This window comes from Aythya fuligula, chromosome 5 (genome assembly GCF_009819795.1).
Source record: "Aythya fuligula isolate bAytFul2 chromosome 5, bAytFul2.pri, whole genome shotgun sequence".
Taxonomy (NCBI): Eukaryota; Metazoa; Chordata; class Aves; order Anseriformes; family Anatidae; genus Aythya; species Aythya fuligula.
Window position 1 is genome coordinate 39,025,371 of NC_045563.1, and position 24,390 is coordinate 39,049,760.

The 24,390-nt window shown below is 37.6% G+C and overlaps 1 protein-coding gene across 1 annotated transcript in view; it reads left to right on the forward strand.

The window, feature by feature from the left end:
• Positions 1–24,390, forward strand: part of AVEN (apoptosis and caspase activation inhibitor) — a 97,738-nt gene that overhangs the window by 1,575 nt on the left and 71,773 nt on the right. The window contains exon 2 of the mRNA XM_032189409.1: positions 19,921–20,101. Within this exon, the coding sequence (XP_032045300.1) occupies positions 19,921–20,101 (181 nt within the window). The remainder of the gene's footprint in view (positions 1–19,920; positions 20,102–24,390) is intronic.

A 24,390-nucleotide genomic window follows, 5' to 3' on the forward strand; every position in this document is an offset into this window, starting at 1 on the left:
TTTAGGAAGCAGTTCAAAGATTTTTTTCGGGGGGCAATTTACAATACGTTTTGCCTGATCACTGTGTTACTGACTTTGCTATGCTCTTCATTTTAGCCTAGTGCAGTGACTTCATTTGTTTGTATAGGCTATGTGTGAAGTGAAGCAAGAGCTAAGGGCTTCCCAGAACTCCGCTAATCAATATTTAAGCATCATGCTTTTCCTGTGCTGGAGTCTTTTGGCATTAAGCACCATATGCTTTCATAGCACACCTGTCACAGACCTTGCATTTACTGATGTGCTCCCAGTGATCTAGCCATAGTGTCAACAGCTGTGGCAACCCGCAGCTGGTGATGCCCAGTGTTAGTCTGAGCTAGTCAGAACATTTACCCCTTATGAAACGGAGGTCCTTCTTGCTCTCTATTTTTTCATCTGTGCAGTAATGTGAGTTCTCTTGTAGTGTTTTTGATATAAGCTAAGCTGTGTTTCTGAATGGATCCAGCCCTTAACTGGCAGGAAATTGACCTATTTTATTTCTCCCTCTGTTCAGCCAGGTCACTTGTTTTAGACAAGTGCACCAGCTCAGCAAGAGGGAGCCTGACCCAGAGTAAGCAGTATGTGTGAGGGGGAACCCTGCTGGTTTTTAGCTGCAGGGGGGCTGCATTTCTCAAGTGGTGATGCGTAAATTTCATACCTGGAGAGCTAGGTAATAATACTGGTAGTGTGAGTGGTTTATCCCATCACTTTTCTGACTGTATGCTGGGAACCCACAGCCTTCTATGAAAAATCTTTTTTTTTTTTTTTTTTTTCAAATGGGCCTTGAAATTCCCTGGAGTAGTGAGGTGGGAGACACTTAAATTTTGTAATATGTAGGATTTTGTAGGGCAATTTCATCCCTTTTGCTTTCAGGGTAGAACATGTGAAAGATCACGCTGCCTTTCGCCACTGTTGGTGTTGGTTTGGCATTTTGGAGGAATTTTCTTATTAGGATTCTTCTAGCATTGTATAATCAGAATTGAGATAATCTGGTATTATATCCTGAAAAAAATATAATTTAGAATTATAATTAAAAGTTATTAAAATATAACTTTTAATTTATTTCTACCTTATTTGTTTATAAAACGATTGCTGCTAAACTAGATATTTAAGTACTTTGTGATTACCAGACCTTTAGTTGTTTGAGATTTTTTTTTTTTTATATCTTCAGTTATGAAAAGCTTTAAGACAAAATCTACATCAAATTGCATTAAAATAACTGGATATGGGTTTGTTGAGCCTGCTATAGACAGAGCAGTAAAATGCAAGTAAAATTATAGGTGAATGGGTTTAGGAAAGCATCATAAGAGTGTTAGTAACACCAAACTTCATTAAAACACTTGGAAACACCTACCAGTTTTTAGGGTGAGCTAGAAATTGGCGTGAAATTACATAACATTTTGGCAGTAATATTCCTTAGTAATTTGCATTCATTTGAAACCAATATGCATCTTCAAAATTTGTCTTTTCGATGTTTTAAATTTAGTGGATCCTGATCCTGTTTTTGAAGCTACGGGAGGTTGTTATTTCTGACCTGTACAACAGGGATAAGAAAGCACAGTGGTGGCATGTTAGCATCTCAGGTTTCTGTGGGCCAGTGGGCTGGACACCACTTTATATGTTAGTACACTATTGTGTACAATATTGTCTACAGCATGCTGTAATTCTTTTTATTTTACTAATAACTGTGCTCCTTTCAAATCCTGCCAAGACCCGGTACTTTCTGAGTCAGTTCTCTCCCTCTCTGTTGGATGATAATGTAGAAGGAGATCAGGGTGCTATTTGTTTATAAATAATAGACTTACTCTTATGGTAGGTTTAGATGTGGATCAAAATCTGAAAAGCTTTCATAATTACTATCAGCTATTAAGGAAATAGCTTCCTGAAGAACTCCATAGCGCTGCTGTTTAAGCAAGATTCTGCTTCTCATGGAAGTGTGGAATTGGCTTAGGAACTGGGAAGAAAAGTGCTCGTTTCTTGTGAAAAAGAAAAAGGATCTTGCACTTGTTCAGTGTTATAACTAGCATGCACGTTGATTTAACTGGCTTGACTGCTGAAGGCTTTGCATCCTTGTTTCAAAAATAGTATTAATCTGAAGTCTGATTATGACCAGCTGGTTTACCAAATGGCAGATTTCTTTGCAGATCTGTCAGCTTGAATAATTTTATGTTGCTTCTGTCTGTTTTAACTTATCTAATCTATGTTAAATAAATAGAACACATTTGCAATTATTCATTTTTAGTAATGTGAAATTATAATGCTCAAAGTAAAAGATCCAGTTGAAATTGGCCCAATATTATCTCCTTTTATCCTAACTCCTCTACTTTGCTTACAATTCATATCTGATTTTGTGTACTGTTATTTGTACTGATTTTTTTTTTTAATATTTGTACTGTTATTATGTATTGATTTTTATCTACTGTTACAGTACTTTATGTACTATTTTGGATAGCTCTCTCTAAAATATAGGTTATTTTAAAAAAAAAAAAAAAAAAGCTAAATTTGTGGGCATGATACTGGGGTTTACTTTGATGGTCCATGGCCACGTCCTTCTGAGGGTGGTTTAAGAAAGATATTCTTCTAACTTTCTTTCAGTTATCACAAATTATACATTGTGTGTGCATGTGATGCATGCTACTACTGAACTGAGGCTGGAATGGGCAGGTCTGTTTCGATGTTCCTTTCTTGACTTTGGGTGTCAGTTGCAAGTGGGAGTAGAATAGATTGATTTTAGTGCATTCTTTCTTGCCTCGTGCATTCACTCTTTGGCAGTTTCAAGATGACATCATCAAATTTATGTTATCAGCATCAGATATATTTTTCCTCATTAGTATGTGCTGAAACTTTATGGTCTAAGCAACTGCAAAAAGCAATCTGTTCATAGGCAGCTACTTAGTAACAAAAGCTTGGATTTTTTCAAATACATAAACATTTGGTTTCCTATAGAGCACTGTAACGCATATAGGAGAAGAAATTGATACTTAGAACAACGTATCTTTTGATGCATGTTCTACAGTGCAACTAGGAAAAAACTTATTTAGATCAATGTATATCAATGCGGGAGCTGAACTTAATTACTAATGAGGTGCGAAGAGCTTCCCTTCGCAGGAGTTTCTCTACTGCGATGAGGCGTGAAGAGCCACTATCTGCCTGACAGAAGTGTGGCTTGCTTTATCTGGAGTGTATTGATTTAGATTAAGTCTCTTGATGACTGTGTGAACAAGTGGTTGGGAACTTCTTAACGAACACCGATTTGACACTTGAACCGTGAAATGGGATTCTGCAAGGCTTCATTCTGTATCTGCATGCATTCAGTATTTCTATTAATAATTCTGATGAAGGAGTGAAATAGCTCCAAAATGTTCAGGCAGTGCTAAGGAAGGGAAGGCAGAAGGGTGGAGCGCAGAGCTGGCGTTCAGCACAGCCTCAAGAAATGAGAGAAAGAGACTGCAGGAAGGTGTAGCTCAAGGTCACATTTTACACAACTATATTTAAGTAGGAAAAATCTGCAGAAGGATGCGATTGGTTTTGCTGCAATTCTATAGAAAGCAACTGGCAGCTTAATAGATGAGCGGGTATTGAACTCTAGGCTGGTTCTCTTCAACTTTCCTGTCAGTGGTCTGGATTTTGCTGGCTGTACTACCCGGGGAGGTGCTCTTGGCACCCGGGAGGAACAAGAGGCCTTGCGCAGGGATCTAGGTACATTGAAGCATGGAGCAATCATAAATGGTGTGAAATTCAATGATGGTAAATGCTGTTTAGATGCAGTTTGGTTCAGGTGTTTAGAACCTGGGGTGGGGTAATGCTGGGTGCAGGTACGGGCTGGCAGACGAGCGTCAGGAGAGCAGCCCTGCAGAAAGGGATCTGGGCCTGTGGGTTGCGGCAGGGTGAGAGGCTGGGGGCACTAGGCTGGAGAGGAGCAGGCTGAAGGATAAGCTCGGGGTTCTTGACAGATCCCCAAGGAGGGGAAATGGAGGGTGAGGTGCCCATCTCTCCTTGCTGGTAGCTGTTGACAGGACCAGAGGGAATGGCACAGAGCTGTGCCAGGGCAGGTTCAGGCTGGGCAGTAGGACAAGTGCCTCTGCTGTGGTCACACTGTGACAGGCTTCCTGGAGAGGTGGTTGGTGCTCCTGCCTGTTGGCCTCCAGGAGGCATCTGGACAATGCCCTCAGCAATGTGCTTTAACTTCTGGGCAGCCCTGAAGCAGCTGGGCAGTTGGGCTGGAGAATAATTTGTAGGTCACTTCTAACTGAACTAAACACTTCTATTTCTATTCTATTTCTATTCCTATTCTTTACGACCAAAGAGGAAAGTTGAGAGGATTTTTTTTTTTAATTTTTTTTTCAGTTTGGAAAAGAGGATATTTTGGGGGAAGCATGAATAGGAGTACTCCATTAAAGAAAAGGCCATGCCTTTCTGTTTTCCTGCCTCACCTACTTAGAAGGTTTTGTTCCACTTTTCTTCCTCAAGTCTCTATGGTAGTAATTGGATAACTTTGAAATGGATGATCCTGAACCTTTTGTTAGCTTAAACAAATGACTTTATAAGCTCCATATTTTGTTAGTTGTACAAAAGACAATTTTGCATCCTGCCATCACTTAGATTTAATTATCACATATGATGTGGTGGGTATGTGATGTGAAGGGCAAAAGGTGATGCTTGAGTGTTGGAGAAGCTCTCCCAAGGGCTCACCATCCTCTTTAGCTGCAATTTCAACCCTGAGGGAAGAACTAAGCTGGCTCACCTAAGGGTTTGTGTGGTCCACCTCATGCTGCGGCAGATGATGAAGTGGTGCTAGCAGCAACCAGCAGGAAGGGCAGGTGGCTGCCTGATCTTTCAGGGTAAGGAGCTGCTGCTCAAACAGCTGTGGGGGTCCTCTCTCCACAGGGAGGTGTGTTTTGAATGCATGGTGGGGTGAGTGAAAGCCACATGTGTGTATGAGCCAGTGGAACTTCTTGCCACCGAACGTTTGCTCTAAGCAGGACTCCAAGAGAAGTTGTACAAAGGGAACACGTGTGGACTCCAAGCTAAGCACATTGCTCGTGTCGTGTGGCTCTGATTGTGTCAGTGGTCCTGGAGAATGTTGTGAGGGGTTTGGTTTGGGTACATGAAATGGGAGATCAGAGGTAGTTGTGATGAAAGAAGCAACAAATTTCTAGAAGTGATGAAATCTAATTGAAAACTTATTCTGTGATGCTATAACTCAACTAAGTAACAGTTCTATTGTCACAAAGGCAATTCTAAAAGAGCTCCAGCTTTCCCATGAATGTAACTGGGTAGTTTTGGGAGCCCTGCTGGGGGTCTGCAGCCAGCCTGATGGTGCTTCATAGCCTTATGTAGCCATCAGAAGGCTTAGCTGTATTTTAAAGAAACATAAAAATCACAGATAATTGATTCAGTGGTGGTTTGGAGCCTTGTAGCAAGCACAGAGGAATATTTCATACTGGCTTGCATAATCAAAGGATTTTAGGTCTGTGTGATTCTATGGTAAGGCATGGAAAGAGGTCTTTTTTCTACAGTTCCCTTTCATGTGAGCCATTCCTCTGTATTTTAACATGCATGTGGTATTTCATGATTATTACAATTATTTTTTTTTTAAAGTAATGCTTTAACTCTTCAGCAGGTAGACTGACTAATGCATCCTGCTAGTAAAACCAGTGAATCTGCTGGAGTATGTGAGAACCTTGCCTCAAGGCTCTGTTTCTATTCTTGCTTTGCTTTTCCCAGAGGATAACTATACAGGCTTTATCTTTAACTCTGAAATAGCCAGGGTCTTTGACGTGTAGAGAGCAGAGTAATGATTCTGGGCCATGGCTATTGCACTGTCACTGGTATATTTTGATGGCTTGAGTTTTTTCCAGTTGCTTGACAAACTAAGCTGTTGTTTTTCTGTATTCTCTTCTGGGCTCTATTACTCAGGTTTTGCTGCTTTGCTTACTTCACTGACTTATATTCCTGTTAATTTGTAACAGTAGGCATCATGCCTGTGGAAGCAACAGAAGCTTAAATGGTACCGTACTCATTATTTCTTTTCCTTCCACTTCAGCCTTAAGTTAGCAAGGGTGTTAGAAGCTTATTGTCCCAGAGTGCAATTTATTTGTGGAGGTAAAATTCAGAACCAAATTGTGCTAATGAGAGAAGTTTGTTCCTTCAGTGTTTTTGGCTTGGCTCATAGTATTTTGTTGTTGCTAATTGGATGCATATTCATTACTGGGTTACTATCAAGAATGAGTATGTGTCTTTGTGTGTGTGTGTGTATATATATATATATTTGTATATATGTATATATATATATATTTGTACAAATTTGCCTGGGATACGCTCGATACTAGTGGACTCAGAGTAGTTCCCCTCCTGGTGGGACCCAAGCTGAAGTAGTCCGCCTGTTGTCTGGGCAGTTCAGCACTGACCAGAGCTCACCACTTGCAAGCTGCATTTGAAGTTCTGCAGTTACTGGGCTGTAGATTTGCAAAGTGCACCTAGGTCTGGCAAACAGTGCAAACTGTGTTGTAAGTATGGACATGATGTGCACATAATGTCCTGGAATTTGTGGATAATGAGTATAGCCCAGTCCTTGTCCTTGTTGGCGATTTGGATGTGCACATATTTTCAGCAAGTTCTAAATGATTCTTGGAGCTTTTTCACAATGGAGTTGCCCTAAAGGTCAGGACATTACTGTGTGCTAGCTCTTACTTTTAAAAATTATACTCTATAGAGCAGTCATAAAATGACATTTTAACATCTTGTTTTTATGGCACTGGAGACTCGGACAGTGGTTCTTCACTGCTTTATCTCTTGATGCATGTTGGATTTAGAGAAGCTGAAAGTTATAGTCATGTGACTAATTTGGTTGAATTACCCACAAGACATTTGAAAAATTAAGGTGAAATATATGTATACATATATAATTTTTGCTGTTCAAGTTAGTAAGACAACTTCTAGAATCTTGCATTGTGAGCATTGAAGAACAATAACAGTTTGAGGCAGAAACTTCAAAACCAAACCTCTTTCTTGTGAGCTTCATTTTTTTTTTTCCTTTTAAATGGCACATCATTCCTGTTATGTTAAATAGAAGTTTCAGAAAATAATGTGTCCCTGCTATAGCAGATTCTATCTTTAGCTAACCCAAAGTGATGAGTGCTAGTATACAACATTTATGAAGCAGTCTTTAGGATTTCATCAATCTCTTAAAAATTCTTATCCACTATAGTAAAGAATAAAAGCTTTTTTTCTTCATGCTACCTGTTCTCCCAGTTGCCCTTTCTGCTAATTAAGGTTCGTTTTAGCTTTGGTAGATCTCTCTAAAGGTCACCAATAGAGCAAACTAGTGAAGAGGATTACTCTTTGCAGGGATTTTTTTTTTTTTCTTTTCATGAAAAAACCTCTCTGGAGGCTCTTCCTTCTTTAGTCTAAAGAAGAAAAAATATGTTAGCTTTTTCCTTTTCAGTTGGCAACTGTTGAAAAATCAGTTAATAATATAAACTTGTATTTGTACTGGAAGAGATGTGATGGCTAGGTAAGGAAGTAAATTGTTTGTTAATGAGAGACAGTGCATAAAGGTCACGGGAGGCTCACTACAAAGGCCCAAACAGGTAAATATGGTAATGTGAGAAGATTGTGAACATAAAAACATGTATATGACCTCCCAACCAGTGCTTCTGGAAAAAAAAAATAATTTAAACTTACTGTGTCATGTATGGCACTAAATAGTGGAACGGATTTAATATTTGGCAATGCTATTTACTCTTTTAAATACTGATTAAAAAAATCATAAGGTGCAATGCACAAAATATTAAATATCAATTTTTTGGTCTTTACATTTCATTACACTTGTCTGGAACAAAACCACGTAAAAGCAGAAGGATCTGCAAATTCTTATACTGATTTGTTTAAGCTGCCTGCCAAGAATGGCAATGAAGTGACTTTTACAAATGCTTGTTTTCTGTTGAATAATTGGAAGGGGAAAAAAATCTTATCTAAATAATGTGCAACCCTGAAGGAGGAAGTATAATGAAAAGTGGTTTAATTATTTTCAGGGAGACAGCAAAGCATATTGATGCACTTATCAATAATAATAGTCTATTTTCTTGCCTTATTGCATTCTTTGTTAGCCCCTGTAAAATGCTGTTTGGGCAGAAAGAAAATCTCTCTTAATGAAGTAATGCACTATTTTTGTCTCTTCCTCAAAATGTATGGCAAAATCATCCTTGTAGCTGCCAGTTTACATTAGTAACAGCTTGTTCACAAGATTACAGAACTATTACCACTGATGCTTTTTGGTAAAATGGCAGTCAGTGGACACGCAGACTCTGTTTTAGATGCAGAGAGAGTGTGATGAAAAGGCTTGAATCTGCAATCAGTAATGAAATGAAGGATTTGGAGAATGTAGAGAAGAGGAAAAAGTTCAAGTTGTGGTCTGCTTTCTGCTCAGTTTCAAATACAAAGCGATCAAGTTTTTTAATTTCTCAGATAAGCAGCCTACCACTGGACTTCAAATACTTTGAAATGAATTTCCCTCAAGTCCTTCTTTTCAGTCTTTTTTGTAATTTATGCAGAAAATTAATGCTGTCATAAAGATAGAGCAGGAATGAAAGAAAGAATTGATGCAAAGTGATTTTTGCTTTTGTTTTGTGTGTATGTGTGTGATGTTTGGGCATCTGCCTGCTGGGTATGCTACAGGTCATTTTCTCCTGCAGGGAGCGTTGGGTTGCTGTACAAAGCAGGTCTGAGAAATTGCCCATTGCAGGTGATGTTAAGCCACTGAATTCTCATGAGATGTGGGAGGTGCAACTTGAAATGTGTTTGTGCACATAAAAGAATTGACTTTATTTCCGCTTTCTGGGTAAAATGCTGTAGTTCTGCAGTAGCTGAATAAATGTGGATTCTATTTATGGACAAAATCCCTTCGGGATGCTTTGTTTTGGTACTTCCCACTGGTCCTCATCACCATTTATTGTCAGATCATCAGGGCAAACTGAACTTGAACTTCTTTCTTATGAGTATGTATGTGATCCGCATTTTTTTTTTTTTTAGTACAGTGGTGATGTAGTTGTTGGGTGTTTTTGATAAATTCCTGTATTCCTGTTGCCTGCAGTGGGTGACTGCTCTGAGACCAAGTGCACGTCACATATTGAGGGTATAAAATTCTGTTTCTGACCGAATCAGGACAGTGTGGTGTGCCTACACTTTTTTTAATCAGTGTTACGTTGATATCTGAATATGTAGACAGAACCACTGACCATACTTATCATTAATTCTGAAGTTCTAGTACAGCAGTTGGAGGAGACAGTGCTCTGGGAGCTGTGCTACTAACTGGGCTGTCTTTGAACTACTAAAGAGCTTTAAATGGGATATTATGGTCTGAAAAGAACTGCTGTGGGGAGAAGGGTATAAGAGGGGAGCCTGCCCTCAACACAAAAAAAAAAAAAAAAAAAAAAAGGCAACACGATGAAGTTATGTCATCAATAAAGAAGTAGAAAGAAGAAATGAAAAAGAGCAGGCTAGCAGAGCGGAGACCAGGACGGGAACAGGCACTTTGATCGCCTCATGAAGATGGGTTCGGCCAAACTCAGCAAACTGCTCAGAGAAGCTCATACAGAAAGTCGCTGGAAATAGACGCACCAGAGCTGGAGAGAAGCTCGAGCTGAGAGAAGCGGACCCACACACACACAACTGGCCCTCGCTGGTAAGCAGTTGTGCATTACGGGGAATCATACGTCCTTAGGAACAAAGACTGTCCTGGTAACCTTACAGCTTATTCTCCTTATTAATAATCAGACAGTTTATGATCCTGAAACATGGGACCAAACTGAGGTCAAGGTGTGGGACTCTGTAAACGACAAGGTTACAGTGGGATTGCTCGGCACCTGGTGAGCAGTCTCTGAGGCCTTAAAGAGCCCTGTGGGACCACAGTCAGAAACATGTGGTTTGCCAGACAGTGAGGGAGCTGCGGGCTCCTTTACTGATCCGACTGCTACACCATCGGCCCCTCTGCTGCTACAGCCATCGAAGGCTTTTGCTGTTACACCCTCTGGTGACCTGGACGTGCCTTTTAACCCAGGCCCTATTGGCCTTGAAAAGGAGATGGATGTGCTTTTCTTCGATCTGGGAAGAACGGGATACATAAGGCCCGAAGGCCGAGTTGCTTGACAACTTAAAGCAAGACATATTGTTCAAAAGGAATGGAAAATGGAGACCGTTAAGTCATGGAACTTAAAGGATTGTTTGTTACCTTTTCTGATTGTACATATGTATAGGCGTACTCGAGTTTAGTAAGTCATGGAACTTAAAGGATTGTTTGTTACCAATCCTGATTGTATGTATAGGCATACTCGGGTTTAGTATGTAAAAGCAATGTTCTGTATATTTAGAATGTTTGATGTTCGTGTGCGTGTTGGTGGAGTGTAGACTCCCCGCACACCCAGCGCTGTTTACTTGCCTTTTATACCATTTATAAATATTCTTTTATAAATATTACTAAATTCAGATTGAGTTGAGACTTCATTTATAACAAGACCATTCAGTTGGTCTCAGAAATGCTGTTTAAAACCCTGAGAGCTGAGAATAGTATCTTTTTTTAAGTACCATTGCCATAACATGTATTTTGTCTAGTGTGACTCAATTCTTTTTTTTTTTTAAATCAGTGTTATTCAATGCATACATCCTGCTTGTTTGTTCAGTGACTTATTTTTTTTTTCATTCATCTGTATAGATATGCATTTCATTTGCATATTAGGCAATCTGCTTTTTATCTTTAGCATCTTTTATATAATTTATTGTTCACTGATTTGCTGTGTGTCTGTGTATTAGTCCCCAAAATTATTTGGGTTTGATACCCTTTTCTGGAAGTATCCCCCAGAGAGGATATTTGTCACTGAATAACCATTGCTTTGTTGCTACAGCAGAAATGTATTAATGCAACCTAATTTAAAAAAAGGTGTCATGTCTGGGTCTGCCAGTTTGTTGATAGAGGGTAGTAGAAATCTGAGTTTTTTTTAGTAGCACGAGGAATTACAATTAGAAAATAGCAGTGTATTAGTAATGAAAGATGAAAAACTTAGAGACTATGTTACCGAAAGTGATGCAGACATGGTGAAAGAGGGAGGAAAGCAGAAAGCTTTCCTTTTGAATTTCTTATGTACTGCCTTTTTAGGGCTTTAGATTACTAGAGTATCTCCTTGTACAGCATTAATTTTTATCATGTGCATATTCTTGTGTGTTTGCAATATGCTGTTATTATGTGATAGTTGATCTGAAAAAGTGACAGATGTTGGGTGTTTTCATTTAAATTCAAGATAGAAAAAATTCTCACAGTGAACCAAGCACCAGTACTTGTATATTGAACCTCTAAAATGACGGATTTCACACGACTCACTGATTTTCTGAAAGAAGCAAGTGAGAAAGGAAACTAAAATCAAGTCACAAATGTTCTAAAGTTCATGCTGAAAGTTTTGCCAATCAGTGTAAATATTTTTACATATTTTATATAAAAATATGTAAAGTCAACAAAGAACATCCCCATGCCCACATGTATTTTGTGGAGCAGGGATAATAACAGGGAATCCGCAAGTCGTTAGTGGAAAGCAGAAAACAAAATTGGCTTTGAAAAACCAAGTTTAACACTGCAAGAAATTAAAACACGGGATGTGGCTTATCAGTACAGTTGGCCAAACTAGCGGGTAGGTGCTGCCAGATAAGAAGGAAGGACCTGCTTTCCAGAGCCCATGTCTTACGGCAGGCTTCCAGCCTGTCTATTCATTGTTTGTGCTTGTCTGCCGTGAACTGATACATGGACTTAAACTGGTGGAAGGCTAACACTAGAAATGAGAGAAAAAGCTATTGATTAATTTTCTGCCAGTTTAGTTGTACAATTTCAAACACTTCTGTTCTATTTGGTGTCTTTCAAATATTTGTCTTTAATGCTGTGCCAATTGAAAATAGAGCAGTGGGGGGTGAATATCACCAGTTATTTTCATATTTTGAAATCCATACAAAAATAATGTCTTAGACCTTATTACTTGCTCTTTTTTTTATTATTATTATTTTATTTTTTTTTATTTTTTTAAACGAAATAGATGTGTTTAAAAGAAAGACTCAGATTTTAAGAACTCTTCCTAGGTGTTATCCATGTTTTCCAATACATTGAATGTAAAGGTTAGGAATAGTTATTTTGGTATTCAAACATAATATAAGTTTTGGAGAATTGTTTTCGTTTTTAAGGTAGCATGGCTGCAGTCTTTGAAAAGTGTCATCTTTTTTTCTTGTGGTAAAAATTGATCCACTCAAACTTTCTCATATATTTTTTCCTTGAGCTAGAAACCCTGAAACTTCTTCAACATTGTGGTTTTGATCTTGGCAGAGTTGCTGAATTTGCATTGGGTTTGTTCTAAAACTATGTACATGTGGGGGGTGTTAAATACGCATTAGGCTTGCCAGAATGTTTTCTAAACTTTACTCTTTTGGGCAGGCTCTGTTAGGTTTATGAATTAGCCTTTGTGTGTTAGAATCAAGACTGAATTTTTAATTTGTTCTGCAGATGGATGCTGTTTTGAGCATGCTTTTTACATAATTTATCATACTTTTCTTTCATTGTTGATACAGTTGCCGAAATACAAAGCTTTTCAATATATATACCCGTGTATAACACAGATGTTTATTGAGAGGCTGTCTTGCTCAGTGACTGATGAAGACTACCAAAGTAGCAATATCCTTCAAAAAGCCTGTTCTTGAACAGCTGTGATTGATATATACCCTCAGAATACTTTGATCCTTTGATGTTACAGGATTCTTCGTGTGTGTTCTTTACACGTTTCAGTAGAAGCTGTTCATACAACTGTGTTTGCAGTTTTAGAAGTGCTAGAACAAAACACAATGAAACACTAAGAAATAGGCATGCTATTGGAGGTTTTCAAGACCTGAGTGGGAAAAAAAACCACCTGGCTGGTCTGGTTTAAGTTTTGACCTTCCTTTGAGCAGGATTTTGGGCAACATGACCTCTTGTAGTCCCTTTCAGCTGAGACTATGGGATAGTTCTATGGCATCAACACATAAGAATTGACTCCATTTGTGAATACAGTCAGTTTCCAGCTCAGGATGCTTTTATTTATGAATGGCAGATTTGGTAAGAACTACCTTTTTGTAGAGATTCTCTTTAGCCTATCCAAAATACCAAATATGATTTGTTTTTGGAATATGTGAAAACATTCACAAATGTGTATCCACATGTATGTGATGTATAAAAGCTCTGGTTTTGGAAAATACATCCTGTATGTAGGAATAATCAGTACTCCAACTGAAAAAGCTAAAACCTCTGTGGCGATCTACTTGTTTTGTGAGGTTTACTTGAAATCTGTTTCTTTCAAGATGGAGTCTTTTATTTTATGTTTATACTCGTATTTCTGGCTTAATGTTTGTAAGAAAAACATTCAGCTTTTTAAGTTACTGTCAGTTTGAAAGTAACATAGCTGCCAAGTTTTGTGCAGGTCCATGAGACAATTTTATAGAAATTGCTTGATGCGTTTATGTAGTTGCCAGTAACTTTCATATAATCCTTACCACTGAATTTAAGAAAAAATACAGTTGACTTTTCCATTGGTGGAGAAGTGTGGGCTTGGCAAGTTTAGAAAATCAAAAGCCTCTTTATCTATTAACAGCAGCTGGACAAGCTTCCTACAGGCTCTTTGCTCCCAGCATGGCTCAGCCACGGGGAAGGGAGGCGAAAGGACTTCCAGAGTTAATGGAGCTCCTTGATTCTCTACTGAGTTCCCCAATTAGTGCAGAATAAATGCTGCAGTTATAATGGTCCAGTTCTTATTTCCCCATCCTTCAGTTTGGAGTTTTAACTTGATAGAGCTAAAGTTTAGCTGGTGGCTTTGTAGCCTGGAAAATCCTGCATCTAAGGAGCAAAATCTTGAATTGTGGTTTTCTAAATAAATATTTACTTAATGGGCTTTACCAAAGTCCCAAGGCTACCAATACTAGGGAATAGAGCTTTTGAGACTTTCTTGCTGTGAACATAGGGTAGTAATTTTTCATTGCATGATTATTAAATGTATTAAATCTACAAATCAACAGTTTTCAAACCACGCCTTTAGAAGCTGCAGCATGAAACTGATGTGGTGTGACTTAAAGGAACCCGTAGCAGAGGTTGCTTCAGTTTTCCCCTGTAAGCTGCGGGTTGGAAGGACCAACCAGCTAATCGTGTGCTAATAGGTTACAGGCGTATTTCTGAGATAGCAGGGGAAAATAAATATAAGGATTTATGGGTTCTTTTCTAGTTCTTTGAAAGGGAAGATAGTCTACCATTTAAATCAGTAGTTCGAAACAAAATAACCAGACTGTTTGCCTGTGGGGCTTCTTTTTTGGCTCAGTGAGCCTGAGGGAGAGATTTAGCTCATAATAGAAGCTGTTGTTCCAATTCACTGAGGCGTAAGATTTGTTCAAAATGTGGCTATGGCCTGTGGAAATATTAATAATGATCTGTGAAAAAGATGAAGTAGGACTTGTAGCCTCCTGGCACTTGATCATGTTGTAACTTCACTGAGTGCAAAAAATATTTTTAGAGGTGGTTTCTCTGGTGATGAGAAAAGTCACTTGAAGTTTTTATGCAGTTCCAATTATTTGCATGCTGTAGATAGTATAAGCAAGTACTTTGGAGCAAAATAATTTGGTGGATAAGATTACTACATTTGCTTTCACAGTGTGGTTTTGGTTAGACTGTTGTGACTATGGTGCCTATTAAAAACAACTCAGTATGGATATACCAGCTCACAGTTTTGGCAGATGTTGCTGAGTGTTATTGCAAAATATTCTCTTCTGTCTCCGAAAGAAGCTATGGTTGAGATAACTGCATTGCAAAAACCTTATTTTTCAGGAAAATTTTAACATCTTATCTTCCATTTGCTTTTCTGAAGTCTGGATTAAGAGCACTAAATAAGGATAGTTTGGGAGGGATTGTATTATACTCTTCCTTCATACTGACCTTATTTTTATGTTGTATGAAGTTGTTTCTGTCATTGTTCTAACTTGCCCTTTCTTTTCTGTACAGAAATTTATTGTTAATACTTGTAGGTAGACAGAACAATGTGGTGGCCTTAAGGTTTTTTAAAAAAGACACTGTTACAAAAATGAAATCTTTCTGAGGTTGTGTCATACTCATATTGTCTTGAGTTAATTCCTGGTGCTGTCGTCTTGCGCCTGTTTTGTTATACCAGCAATAACTTTCAACATTATAATTAAAAGCAGGTATGTCTTCAAGAGCAGGTGAAGTCATTACAGTGTATCTGTAAGTTTTCCACACTTGCACTTGTCTGGCTAGAGGAACCATTCAGTAGCTAACAACAGCCGAGCTACTGCACTTACACAATGCACTAATACAAGCCTCTGCATACGGACTTTACTCTGTGAAAAAATGTATAGTGTAAAGATAGTGAACCACTTGGTTGCTTAACTATACGTGTTTTTTTGACCCTATGACTTACAAAGTCCATCTGAGAGATTCTGACTATAAGAGGTACTGCTTAAATGGGGATGAAGGGGAGAGGAGGAACTGTCTCTGCATGATGCCATTGTAAGCATGCCCATTCCCTATACAGCTGGTAGTCTTGGGCAGATTCAATCCATAGGATACTTCCCTTTTGTCTCACTAGACCTTTACCCGGATGAAAAGAGAAATTGACATTGAGACAGATAAGCCTGAATGTCAGTAGGACTTGGCCAGAGCCTTACAGCCATTTCCCAGAAGGGAAGAGGGAATCAAGACAGAAGTTCACTCAGGAAGTTGGCATAGGCTGTTGCTGTTTGTTGGGAAAAACCTCAAAACTGTGTTTTCAGATCTTTTATAAAGAGACACTCAGGGAGAGAACTGGGAGAAATGCTACAAAATAAGCAAGAAGGAAAAATGTAATGATGTCTGAAAGCTATATAATGGCAAAGGGCAGTTGGCCCAACAAGAGGTGAACTGAGCACGTGTTGTTTCTATGCTCCTCCAAGCCACAGCAGAACATTGTAAGAACCAACAAAGATTAAATGTTTTAAACTTTCCTTAGAAAGTCGATAGAACTGAACAGGAAGAGGGCTCTAAGCAACTCCAGTGGCTTCCTAAAGGTAATACGTACAAAATCTTTTAGAAAGTTTTAGAAAGCCCTAACGGAAGCACTGCCTTTTAACGCGCTGTCAGTTTTTTAAAAGGGCTGTGAGTTCAACAGTTCCTGCTGAGTGTTTGTGTTTAACGTGCTCGGACAGACGGCACTCACACTGAAGGGTGGCTGAGTAATTGGAGCAGGACATAGGAGGTCACTGTTGCACTTCCGCCATTGTGTACTTCAGCCTTGCTCTGATCCCAAACACTTCGGGTTCCAGGGAAGTGCCAAAGGCTGACCCCATGGGAAACGGCCTGTTCAGAATAATGTTTACTTCATTTTGACACCTTCCTTCCTGAAAGGTGTGCATCAGCGTGTTCTTGCCTGTGAGCAAAGTCAAGCAGAAGGCCTGCTTTCCTGTTTTTTCTTGGTACCGTATCTTCCCCAACCCCACAGGCAAAATTAGGGTATAAAGGAGGGTGTACTAAAATAGCCTTATGCTGTAGTAGAGACTGCAGATTAGGGACCTGTGTGCTGTGCATTTTGCTTTCCTTCAGAAGGAAAGCAGAGTCATGGGCTCTGGTAAATGTTGAAAATACATCCTTGGCAAAAGGGTCCTTCTATCAACACTCAGACAAAACTGTCAGAAGGTTTCCTGGTGTTGTTCAGCTGGGCTTTTGCGTACTGTCCCCACTTTCAAAATGTCAGTGAAATGTGCAAATGTTAATGCATATAATGCTATCTGAAATAGAGGCACAGCAGACAAATATTGTACCTGCTGTGATATCATCGTGCATTGTAGCACTGAGCAATAATGTGTACATGTGATTCAAAACTGTTTAAAGGAATAAGTTTTTCTCCTTATCTGAGTAATACTGTTTTAAAGGTTATATTTGAGTTAGCTTCAAGAATTTGTCTCGGCTTGTATCATTTGTTATTTGAGAATGGGAAATGGGGAGGGTATTTTGTTTCATTGTATAAAGGATAGATGCCTGCTTTGTACTGATTAAGACTCATTTTAAGTAAGGTATGATGATAACAGTAGCGTATAGTCTAGCTGAATAGGCAGATAAGAGGAAAGTAATGAAGGATTATTATTTTTGTGTTTCTGAGGTTGTTACCTCAGAGGTTCTTACCTGGTAGCTGTCTCATGAGACAGTAGAAGCAAATAATTTTCTGAAGATTCACTGATCAGCAATTTCTTTGTATGTTTTTTATAATCTTTAATTATCATGGTGAAAACACATCTTTAAGTTGTGTGAAAGTTGAATATTCAAATGTGATGATTTGCAATTTTATCTTGTAGCAGGACAGTGCATTATATAAAATTTTCCTTGAAATAGTTATTGAAGATGTAAGGAGTAAGGAGGTTGGTATTTAAAGTTTACTCATTTCAAAAGTAAATCTCAGGAATTAGGCTCCACAGTGCCTGTTAACACTTATGAGAATTTGTGGCTCGTTTCTTAAAGTTCAAGTTAACATTTTACCTGCTAAGAAATGCAATTTACTTGAGGTGTGCTAATTAACATAGCTAATAATAGAATGCAAAAAAAAAAAAAAATAGTCCAGAAGTATTTAGTGCCTAAAAGAAAACATATGAATACATATTCATGTAATGGAATCTTGTTAAAATAAAATGGTGATAATCATGTGTTGATTTTGTTGATGTCTGAAAGGAGAGAATCCTTTAAACAGGTCTATAGTTAGTAATTAAATGTAGTACAATAGTTTTCTCAGGTGATCTGATCTTTTCTTAAAAAGGAAGTAAAACACAATTGTATCATTGCTTTGACTCGTGAATTGTATCACATCCAAGTTATTTGGGGCACTGAATTCCATTAGGTTTTGCTGGATTATAGCAAATCATTCAATTTCTAGGAGGAAAAAAGAAAGAAATGAAAAAAGTTGATTTTTATCTTAATATAAGTGGATTTGGCCTTTGTTCTGTGGAAACTATAGCTCTGGATCAGTCCTCGGTAATGCAGAGTTGTGATTTTATCCCCTTGCTCATGCAACCACCTGTTTGTTCACGACAACTATTTTAGTGTATTTATCTGATGGATAGAAAGAAAAAGATTTTATCTAAAAATTAAACAGAAGCAACTAGAGAGCACGCAATATTTTCCCTCTTGTCAGAGGGTTGACGTCTGGGGATGTATTTGTACAATTATGATAGCTTTTAGTCTGTTCCTATGCTCTTTGATGATTTTCACATTCCTTCATGCTATTCCTAACCAGTGACGCTGTTCCCAAAGTGATGAAAGAAGCTTGCTTTATGAATATAGGTGGATTGTTTTTCTTGAAGTCATTATTTTACTTCTGATTTTGTTACTTGGATATTATGCCAGTTTGTCCAATGTTTATACCAGTATGTGTAAAAAAAAAAAAAAAAAAAAGAAAAAAAAAGACACAGTAACTATTTAAGCCTTTGGAGATTTTAGTAATCTTTCTGCACAAGATGTTGTAGCTCTTCACTTACAAGTGCACTATTTAATATAAATAATTGCTCTTCACATTTATTTCAGGATTATGTTTCATTTAAACTATCAAAGCCAAGGTCCTTCTTAAAGCAAGTGTCTGATGGTGAGCTGTAAGCGCATTTTGGTTTATGGATATTTAATGACTTATAGAAAGGTAGCTTGCCCTTAGCATTGTTTTACACTGAGTGGAGATGGCTTTAAGCTTTACAGCAGTGTAGACAAGCTTAAATTTCACTGCCCTGGTCATGGAGAATGCACTTACTATTGGGACAGCAAAATTAGTTAGATTGTATGGCAGAGCACAGTGGTTTGTAAAAAGGAGAGATGAAGCAAAGGAGAGAAGAGAGTGGAGCTGTCAGTAGGAACGTTTGGGAGCAGGCACGCTGGGAATCTCTTCTTTCTTGACTCCCCTAATCAACCTTTTCAGAGCTTTAGACCTTTGCAGAAGGTATCTCATGCACAGGTTTTCCAGATGCTCTTTGTTCTCCCCCTGCCGGCTGTGCACTCCTCCCACTGTGAAGCCAGCCCTTCTGTCTGTAAAGTGGTGGTTGTTCCAGCTGAGCTGGCTCTGCGAGAGGAGGGCTTTTGAGGCACAGAGGACTCAAGGGCAGGGAGAGCCTTCCACTGTTAGGTACTTGTGGCAAATGCTTGCTTAGCTCCAATCTGAAGCTGACTATGCTGTGACTTCTTTTAGCCCTAGCATGTTTTGAGCGTTTGGGCTGGTAGTTTGACTGCCAACAGTCTATTTAACTTTTCCACAGGTGTTTCAGTGAAATGGCTTTCAAGAAGGAAATTAATTACTGAATTATTTCAATAATTTTCCAATTAATATTAGTTCAATAGTACTTGAGTTAAGGCCTTGCTTAAAATGGAAATTCTTACAGAGATAACCCTATCCAGGTATTCTGCAGAATTTGTTATGTTGTCTTCATCCAATTTTGCTCTACAAACATCACTTCATTCAATTATCATGTATCACTGCAATACTTGGACAGATGTTGCAGCTGAATTCTTAGTTCTGCTCCCCACACATTGCTTTCGGTGTCACAAAAGGAGCTGTTTGCCATGGGCTTCCAGAATAGGAGGGAAATCTGCGGAACTTGCATCAGTGTCACTGCTTGACCCCTGTACGAAGCTTCACAGAGTACTTTTAATAATGGCATTGCATATAGTTCAGAAAGATGGTAGCACTAGTTCTAAAATTTTGACTGGGTGGCTACTTATCCAGGCTGATTTGTATTTCTGGGTTTGAATTCTGTGGTTGTTGTTTGTATCAGCAGCTATGTAAATACTGAGATAAATACTGTTGAGTTGTAATGGCTTCACTGTCTGTTAAAATGCTACAGGTAGAAGATGATGATGATGATACTGAATCACGAGAGGAAGAAGAGAGAGAAGTGAAAAGCTACTCAAGAAGAAAAATTTTTTCAAACTGGAGCCGCTATGAGGATGCAGAAAAAGAGGGACAGAACGAATGTGGGGAATCGCAGAGAGGAACAGACTTCAGTGTTTTGCTTAGCTCAGCAGGTAAGCATTTTATACTCTGTACAGAGTTTTTTAGCTTTACAACTTGAAATATTCTGGCTCTTGTTCCTTAATGATGAAACAGGGCCCTATAATACTGCTTCTGTCTGCCTAAGTCTATTTAGGAGTCTTCAAAGTCTCCATGGGAGTAGCTTTGGGAGCCCATACAGACTCCACTGAGTCATGGTAGCTGGGGAGTAAAACAGGACTGCCGCATATATAGCTTTGTCTTGAAACTATGGGTCTGAATACATGCAGCTACTTTGAGCCTCTTGCTGACGGTGAATTTCTTGCTGATCCGAGTTGTTTGGTTGTTTCCCTGAAAACAAAAAAGGTTGCTGGTATGACTAAACACAACAAAGCAGTCAAGCAGCTGCTTGCTGTTGTTTGTTTTGACAAAGATTTGTAATCAGTGCTGTACAGATGTGTGCATGAATAGCAAGTGTTACTCTCCTTGATAGTAAAGTTCAGTCATTTTCCCATTTTAAAATAAGATGAAATAGAAGAAAAGGGTGGAGGGCAGCCTGTGATGATTTTATATATATATGTGTGTGTGTGTGTGTGTATGTATAAATGAAATATATGTGTATATATAATAGCTATACATTAATAGTATGGACAGGTGCACAAAGATGCACAGTTACCTAAGATTATTTTAGAAACTCATACTGAGCCGTTATGTTAGAATACTGTTCAGCAAGAAGCTACAGACAGTATTTATTTATTTATTTGGTGCAACTTGGAAGCTCTGAAATCTCTCAGATCTGAATACTCGGATTTTTCAGCCACAGCTTACAGGTATAAGTTAGAAATTATCTGCAGTAAAGAAACATGGACCAGAGCTATCCTGTGTGCCAGAATCAATTTCAGAAGTTCTGTTTTGTGTAAGCATTGCAAAACTTGGCCTAAATTGCTGATTTTAAGCATATGATTAAACATCTAAATGTAAACATATCTGAATGGCATGTTGAATGGTAAACAGAATTGTAGTTAAGATGTCTGGTATGGACATCAGAGTTGGATAGATAGCCTGGAGAGCAAAATAGATATCACAACTCAAAACTTTTTAAATCTAGAGACCTAACCTGAGCTTCATAGTTGCGTGTTGCCATTTTTCTGCCTTGTTTTTTCCCCAAGTGAATTTAAATATTTTTAACTTAATATGTAGCCTTCAAAATGCCTTTAAAATGCTCTGATAAATAGTACTTTTGAACTGAAGATATAAGGAAGTACTATTTATTTCTACTAACTTGTATTTCTAGTAAGTTATAGTCCAATACATTTATTTGACTCCGTAGATTGTCTTGACATCTAATTGGAAATCTTGTTAGTAGTCTTATTAGGTGTTAATTCTACATATTCCATTCAAAGTGTGCTTTACCTTGCTTTAGCCAAACTTTTTTTAGGGTCTGTTGTGATAGCTCTTGACATTAAAATAAATTGATAGGAGCCAGCAAGGAAACAAAGTACTTGTTTTAAGAGAGGAGGAAATAGTACCCTCGAAACAATAATACAGATTTTGTGGATTCATGTGAAAAAGCAGTGCGTGTCAGGGGGTGAGGATCATATTTACGTCTGCTCTGCTTGTTTATACATTTTATTATTTAAAAAACAAACAAACAAACAAACAAAAACAAAAAACAGGTTTGATTAAAGAATTTTGGAAGTAACATAGGATAATGACCTAATGAGTATGATTGCTTTATTGTCACAGTGTCCTTATTATCCAATGGTATGTGTGTTGCTGAAAACTACAGTTTCAGCAAGTTTCAGTTATTTAAAAATGCTGTGTTTTACAGAACAGGAAAGATTTGTATGTAGACAATTAGACTCAGAAAAAACAAGGGCATTATGTTGCTGGTTTGTATCTGTTTAAAAGACCGAGTTGAATTTCTGAGTGCTAACCATCCCCTTAGCTGAGGTAGTGATCTTAGCATTTTGTTTTGTCTGTCTGATCTTACTTCTTGTATTTTTTTTTTTCTGATTTTTCATTATTTTGTTGCTTGTAATGCAAACTGTATATGTCAGAATTTTCACTTGATATGATAAGTTTTAAATTATACTGATTGATAAATATGTGTTTGTTGTGTTCTTTGTAAGGTTAGGTATTCACTTACTGAATTAGTGAATTAGTAAGTGTGAAGTTTTATCTCCTGAGTAAAACCAAGACTTCTTCATTCTTTGAAAGTTTCTTTTTCGTTCTTTGAAAAATGTTAGGATGGCATTAAAAGCTGTGCAACATTCAAAAATAAAATAATTTTTATGTTCTGATGTGCACAGTTTTAATTGCTGGTGTGTCTGTCTTTTGGTAAAGATTTATGTTGATATCTACACTTTGCAAAACTAATTTTTTGCTTTATTTTTTCTAGTGGTTTTGATGGTTGTATTAGTCTAGATGCATTTTAAAAATGTTTTAATCCTCATATTGCAGTGTGAAGTGAGATCTTTTCTAATGTCTGTTACCATACGTACATTTTGAAGAAAAAATGATTGTGACATAAATGTGTTAACTGGAAGAATATGAAGGCAAAGCAGCAGAAATTGTTATAGAAAACATTTGCATAAGTAGTTATGAAGAGAACAATACATTGCATGTTCTTATGTGCTTTTGAATAGGAGTGTGAGTTCAAAAAATGGTTACTGATATTTGTTTATTCCTACTGTCTGAATGAGAATGGTTTCAGTTAATCTTTCAAATGAAATGTCATGTAATTTTAGTCTGGTATGAATTGTGTGAGTCCTTAGCAGAGAAAGTCTTAGGTTTTATTTGCATTATTATACTTGTGTTCAGATAATATCTGGGAAGGGAGCAGATCATGAATGTGGAAAATTCATTTTAAAACAGTCTCCCCTTAGAATTATGAATGTAGTTTTTACTTGCTAGTTAAAATGAGCTAGTGTAGGCTATGAAGGTACGTAACATGAAGATATTGGTAGATGAAGAAGGCTAGGCTTCACTGAATCAGGAGGAGAAAGTTGTACTGTTCTAAAATGAACACTTGTGGAAAAGAACATGAACCAGCGTTTTAAGACATTTTGTGATCAACTCGGTGTCATTCACAGTATGTCTAAATTGCCAGATCTGTGTGGTGTTCTTTATAAAAATCATGTTGAATAATACATTTATTTTTTATTTTTTCATTGTAACAGAGTGAATACTGCATAGTTGTGGTCTTTTGTTTGTTTGTTTGGCTTGGTTTTAAATCATAACTGGGTGACTTGCCCAATATACCTTGTGTGTGTATGTTCAAAGATGTTAAGCTCGGAGTGCAATTCCACTCCAGTTCTTACACGTCCAATATCCTACGGATCACTTCTCATCATTTTTAGATACCAATAAAATGAGCTGATATCAGGAGGTGGGTTATTTAACCATTTTGATTTGTTTGCAGTATCTGGTGTAGCAATTCAAAGAAAATTGTGAAACAAATTAACAGATCGACTTGGTTCTTAGAATTATTCATAGTTGTTACTGACAGAAGGATAGGGCAGCATTAGAACTTCTGACTGCTTGATATTGTATTTCTTCTATAATAGTGAATGCTGGGATGTCAGTTTTTGCTTTTTTTTTTTTGTTGTTGTTGTTTTTGTTTTTGTTTCTCCAGTCCTTTGTTAATTAAAAGGAGAGCTGACAAAAAAAATACACTGAGTTAGGAAGGTGGCATGAATTACCGTGTTACATGCTTAGATCTTTACAGTAATGCAATAAAAGGTAGATCTCTTTTCAGTTAGGAAATGAAAGATTGTCTTCCTTACTTATGGAGTTTAGTAAGATTTTCTAAATAGTACTATTTCTCTGTGGTTATCTATTTTTTAATAGACTTAAGTCTTCTATTAATTTAAATACCACACATCTTCCCCTTTGCTAATACAAAGATATTTCTATTGTATGTAACTTAAAATATGACTGCAGCTGGTTATGGCAGAGCTGTAAAATATTTAGTTTATTATTAGGAATGTCTTCAGCCTAGTGTAGACTTAACAGTTTTGCATGTTAGTTAATTCAAATGGACTGTAAAACCGCATGGTTATATAGCAGGATTTTTTCTTCTAAAAGTTATCTTGCAAGTCACATTTGTAGCCACTGGATTTATTTATCTATTTATTTTCTTGTGGAAGCCTTGTGGGCTCTTGTTCTTATGATACATGGTTTCTTTGGCTTGGAATGGAATCATGTTTACTTGTAGTGGTCTAAGAAGAAGCTTGCATCTCTGCTTTATTTGTAACTTTGACTTCTGTTAGGATATTGCTGTTTAGCATTCTGAAGTTGCACCGTGGATCCAATTCAATTG